We start from the raw sequence: 6,000 nt of genomic DNA on the forward strand, positions 1-6,000 counted from the left end.
TTGATGCCATCGGCCACTGTCTCTAGAACCTCCTCCAGAAGCAAGATGAGAACATAAGAACCGGTTAAATCGGTTTAGAGTCCAAAAACATCCCCCTTCTGAACTCCCTCCCACCCATCAAAGCAGAGGAAGGTAAACTTGAGAAGAGAGACCTTGGTCTCATATAAATAGGGAACCCCAGAGGCCCGGACCTGTTCCTGCAAGGCTAACACCACCAGAACTAACGGTGGTCTCTTCGGGGATGGGTGACACAGGAACTCAACTCCGGGAAGGTTGAAGCTGGGGCCCCTGCAAGGGAGCAGAATTGGGGGAGGGCAGATTCCTTGATACCACATCTTTCGGATCCCGACCCCGACCCTCGACGCGACTAAGCAGAGAGGTCTGGGCCTCAGTTTCCCCACCTGTACAAGGAGGGGGCTGGAGGGCCGGGTCTCCAAGCTCCCCCGTCAGCTCTCAGCCCTACGTGACTCACGTTTTCTGGGGAGGAGAAGACTCCATAGGGCAGGTTCTGAATGGGGAAGTCCGAGTTCTCCGCCACCGGGATAAAGGACATGCTTGGGCCGGACCGGGGGCTCCGTTCAGGGTGCAGCAGCAGCAGCAGCAGCAGCTTCCACCTCTCCTCGCGGGACCTGGGCTCCGAGCTGGCTGGCTCTCCTGCGGGCCCCGCAGCCCGGACCCTAAAGCTGGCCGCGGCCCGGCTCCTCCCTTCCCGCCCGGCCCCAGTGGGCAGCCAGTAGGCTCCCCATCTGCGCAGCCCGGCCCCGCCTCCTCTTGGGCCTTTCCCCTCCCGCTCCTTCCTCAGCCCCCCGCCCCCCTCCGGCCCCGCACCCCTACCCCTCCGGGGCTTGCTTAAGCAACTCAAGTCCAGGTCCTGGTGTGACTCAGCTAAAAAGAGAATCCGTGACTTTCTAGGCTAGAAAGTGGAACCCCCTCCAGCTGCCGCACCCGGATCCTCTCCGCTCTGGGCACCCCGAAGCCCTTTTGGAAGGCGGCTACACTCAGAAAGCTGGCTCTCTGGGGAAAATGTCACGAGCTCAAAATTCAAGGGTGCATAGCTGGAGGCGCCCACAGACTTGTGTAAACCGGGGGTCTGAGGTGAGGCTGCACTAGATGGCAAGACAGAATCTTTAGACTAGAGTAAAAGCCTGCTTTCCGAGCCGGGTTTCCCCCGGGCAAATTTCTTTGTCTTTCTGAGTCTCAATTTCTTCACTTGTAAAACTAATTGATCTCCAAAACCCCTTCCCGTTCACAAATGTTATAAGTGAGCAATGCTTTGAGGTGCTTTGTTTGAAGGTGTTATCATAAAAGTAATAAACATGCCCTGGAGTGTAGGATTATAGATTTGGAGGCAGAAAGTTCTTAAAATGAGAGTGGTAGATGAAACATCTTGCCCAAAACTATAGTTAGTAGTCAGAAGCAGGCCTCCAACCCAGGTCCTCTGATCCAAATCCAACCCTCTTGATACTTGGCAGCTTCCGAAAGAGGGGATGAGTTTAGAGACAGGAGAGAACTATCCAAAACATGCAAGCATTGTTATATTGTGTGACCTTTATGTTATGATAATCAAACACATGGTTCCTGACTAGATACACTTAAAAGCTGGTTAAACCTTTGCACTTTATCTTCCCCTCCTAGCTTCTAGCTAATAAAATTCCTCTTTTCTGTCAAGATCCAACTCAACCATCTTCTGCTGGAAGCAGGCCTTAAAAGTTCAAGAGCCTTCTCTCCCTAAATTAGCTTGTATTTGTTTTGTACTTAAAGCAAAGTTGCTTTGCTTTGTATTTTTCTCTATTACTGTTTGGAGCATTTTTCAAATGATTCCCAGTGGTTTGATTTCTTCTGAGGAGGAAATTTTTCTTTTTCTGTTATTTTTGCCAATCTGATGGATGTGAGGTAGAACCTCAAAGTTGTTTTGATTTGTATTTCTCTAAAACTGTTTGGAGCATTTTTTTTTCAAATAGTTATCAGTAGTTTGATTTCTTCTTCTGAAGACTGCTCATACCCTTTGATCCCCATCACCTAACATAATAGACTCAGTAAAATATCTTTCTCTCTTTCATATATCTATATCTATATATGTATGTATATCAACATGTATACATATATAAATGTGTATGTACATGTTTGTATATATATAAGAAGGTAAGCACCTTCAGATGAGGAAGTTTCATTAAAAATTAATTTTTTTTAATTGGCAAGTTTTTATTAATTTTTTAAAGTATTTTCTAACCTATCCACAAATGTCAACCAATTGGACAAAAAAAGCAGAAAAGCATTTTAACAGAATTAGTCAAATCTCAGATCAGTCACATGCAAAAAGGTATCTCATTTCATATCTTTATAGCTTACCTGTCAAGAGGCAAGTTTCAACCTGAGTCTTCTGGAATGATCATTTTTAATCATTACATAGATCTAGTTCTTAAGTCTTTCAAAGTTTTTATCATAATAATTATTTCAATTATTATTACACAATATTATGGTGTAAATTTTCTACAGATTCTCCTCACTTCATTCTCCATTGGTTCATTTGTCTTGTCAGGTTTCTGTAAAACCATCCCTTCCAGGGGGCAGCTAGGTGGCGCAGTGGATAGAGCACCAGCCCTGGAATCAGGAGTACCTGAGTTCAAATCCAACTTCAGACACTTAAGAACGGCCTAGCTGTGTGACCTTGGGCAAGTCACTTAACCCCATTGCCTTAAATTAAAATAATTAATAAAAACCATCATTTCCTTCATGATAATGCAATAATATTCCATTATGGGCATATAACATAATTTGTTCAGTCATTCCCCCAACTGATGGGCACCCATTGATTTCATTTCATTAACACTACAAAAAAAGAGCTGCTATCACTTTTTTTTGTAACCTTTTTTGCTTACTTTGGTATATAGACCTAGGAGTATAATAAGTTAAAAAGTATGAAATTTAGTGATTTTTGTGGGGCAGAGTTCCAAATTGCTTTCCAGAATGGCTGGATCAATTCCATAGAACCATCATCAATGTATTAATGTGTCTGTTTTCCTCACAATGCCTTCAGTATTTGTCATTTTTCTTTTTCTGCTATTTTTGCCAATCTGATGGGTGTGAGGTAGAACCTTAAAAGTTGCTTTGATTTGTATTTCTCTATTACTATTTGGAGCATTTTTTCAAATGGTTTATCAGAGGTTTGATTTCTTCTTCTGAAGACTGTTCATAACCTTTAATCCCCCAATACCTACAATAGTTTCTAGTACATAATAGACATAGTAAATTCCTATTGATTGAATGAGTGATTGATGGGTTGAAGTCAAGTCTAGAGGTTCAGAGAAGAGAGACCTCATTTGCAGCACTATGGAAAGGAATATAATGGAACATGATGACACCCTAATCCACAAATGAAGAATTCAGGCAATACCAGTTTTAGTGGATAGACAGTCAGCTCCTGAAGCAGACTTAGCTTAAGTCCTACCTCAGATAGGAACTGGTTGTGAGATCCTGGGAGAGACACTCAACTGCTCTGAACAATTTTTCAAGACTGTGCCCCCCAGTAAGGCAGGACCTATATTAACCCCTTCTCCCATGCAAGTTAGATTACTTTTCCCTAAATGGTATAAAAGACTAAGGGTTCAGGCCATTGACATCACTTCCTGATCACATGAACAACCCACAGGAGCTCAAGGTGCCCCTTCTCAAGCTTCCCTGGTGGAAAATGACTGGTAACCCGGGCAAGGGAGATTCACTTTGAATATTCTTCTTCTGCTATGACTCAGTAAATTTCTTCTTGCTAACTGTTGAATGATTTACCAGTCTCTCATTTTGTTCCAGTGCCAAACATTGGCTAACTTGTGTAAGGTTGGAACACAATGAGCTTATTGCAGAGGGGAACCAACAGTGGCAGAGGAATATGAATGGCTGCTTGCAATGGTACTTTTGATTATGGCTCTAGAGATGAGGATTTCCAATTTAAGGGACCCACACAATTACCACTGTCCCCATCACTAGGAGGCCAATGCAAGAATACTCTGTGTCCTGAAGAACTATACCTTGAAGATAATTGCTTTGGTCCCTCTAGCTAAGACTCTTGGAGACCCTGGTAGGTGACCTCAGATAGTTACTAGTTGTGTGACCCTGGAGAAATTACTAAACCTGTATATAGAAACTACATTCCAAGGGTATGAGGATAAAATGAGATATTTGTGAAATGTTTTGCAAACCTTAAAGACATATATAAATGCTAGCTATTGTACTATTGTTGTCCCTGGCTTTTCTAGCCAGAATTTTAGGCTTTCTCCAAACTCTACTAAAGGGTCTCCTCAGAATTCAGTTTATCTTCAAAGTAATATGCAAAAATTAAAAATTTGGGTAAAAATTGGGATTCCTAGATTGGCAAATTCAGGGAAAAAAATGGTTGTGCTCTATTCCTTTGGCTTGGATCTGTTTCCCCCCTAACAATAGGCTGCTATTTCCCTAGCCATTTCCTCTCTATCTACCTGGGTAATATTTCCCCCATACCTTTTCTGTCTTATCCTTTTTTCCCTGGTCTCTATTTTCCTTGCTAGAAGTTTCCAACTTCCATCAGACTCAATGATTAGCACCTTCCAGGCTATAATATGGGCTGGTATAACAGTCACATGCATCCAAGATCCTACCTCTCCCAGTAAAAATCTAGTTATGGCCAGCTTTCTTTCGCTGAGCTGAGCTGACTTGATGTATGAAATGAAGACATATCACAAGGTCAAATTGCTAAGAACTTGAAGCCTAGGAACACCTTCTCAAAATACTGTGGCCTTCTCCTGCCACACTTTGGAGATGGCCATATCTGAGGTTCTCTGATGACATTCTCAGTTTTATCTCCTTTCAGTCTTCCTCCAAATCCAAATCAGAGATGTTCATTCCAGTCCCAATGCTTATGTGAACTGTCAAATAGAGATGAGACTTCAGTCCTGGTTTGGCAGATTAAGGTGGCACTTCTTATGATGCCCTTCAGACCCTGCCTTGGATGCTTCTGTTTAAACAACTTGGCCTTCAATTGATTGAGGAATCCACTGCCCAGAGGTAGTGTGCCATAGGAGATGGATAGCTGGCCTTGGGGTCAAGAAAACATGGATCACAAAAAGTTACAGGATTTAGACATAAAAAAAATACTAGAAGCAAATTAGAAGATCAAGGACTAGTTTACCTGTCTCAGATCTATGGAAAGGGGAGCAGTTTATGACTAAGGAAGAGTTGGAGAACATCACCAAAAACCAACTAGATGATTTCAATTACATTAAATTAAAAAGCCTTTGCACAGGTAAAACCACTGTAACCAAGATCAAAAGAAATGTAATAAACTGGGAAACAATCTTTACAACTAATGATTCTGACAAAGGACTCATTTCTAAAATATACAGAGAACTGAGTCATATTTTTAAAACAAAAAGCCATTCACCAATTGACAAAGGGTCAAAGGATATGCAAAGGCAATTTACAGATGAAGAGATCAAAGCAATCCATAGCCATATGAAAAAATTGCTCTAAACCATTAATTATTAGAGAAATGCAAATCAAAGCTTCTCTGAGGCACCACCTCACACCTCTCAGACTGGCCAATATGACCAGAAAGGATAATGATCATTGTTGGAAGGGTTGTGGGAAATCTGGGACACTATTACACTGTTGGTGGAGCTGTGAACTCATCCAACCTTTCTGGAGAGAAATTTGGAACTATGCCCAAAGGGCATCAAAAATGAGCATACCCTTTGTCCCAGCAATACCACTACTGGGTCTATACCCTTAAGAGATGATGAAAAAGGGGAAAAACATCACTTGTACAAAAATATTCATAGCAGCCTTGTTTGTGGTGGCAAAGAATTAGAAATCAAGTAAATGTCCTTCAATTGGGGAATGGCTTGTCAAACTGTGGTATATGTATGTCATTGTACACTATTGTTCTATTAGAAACAAGGAGGGATGGGAATTCAAGGAAGCCTGGAGGGATTTGCATGAACTGATGCTGAGTGAGATGAGCAGAACCAGAAA

At 42.1% G+C, this 6,000-nt stretch overlaps 1 protein-coding gene across 2 annotated transcripts in view; it reads right to left on the reverse strand.

The window, feature by feature from the left end:
• Nucleotides 1-663, reverse strand: part of FAH (fumarylacetoacetate hydrolase) — a 57,970-nt gene extending 57,307 nt beyond the window's left edge. For both annotated transcript variants that reach the window (XM_074234012.1, XM_074234013.1), the window contains exon 1: nt 473-663. In XM_074234012.1, the coding sequence (XP_074090113.1) occupies nt 473-553 (81 nt within the window). In that variant the 5' untranslated portion in view covers nt 554-663. The remainder of the gene's footprint in view (nt 1-472) is intronic.
• Nucleotides 664-6,000: the final 5,337 nt, after the last annotated feature.

The sequence above is a fragment of the Macrotis lagotis genome, chromosome 4, assembly GCF_037893015.1.
Source record: "Macrotis lagotis isolate mMagLag1 chromosome 4, bilby.v1.9.chrom.fasta, whole genome shotgun sequence".
Taxonomy (NCBI): Eukaryota; Metazoa; Chordata; class Mammalia; order Peramelemorphia; family Peramelidae; genus Macrotis; species Macrotis lagotis.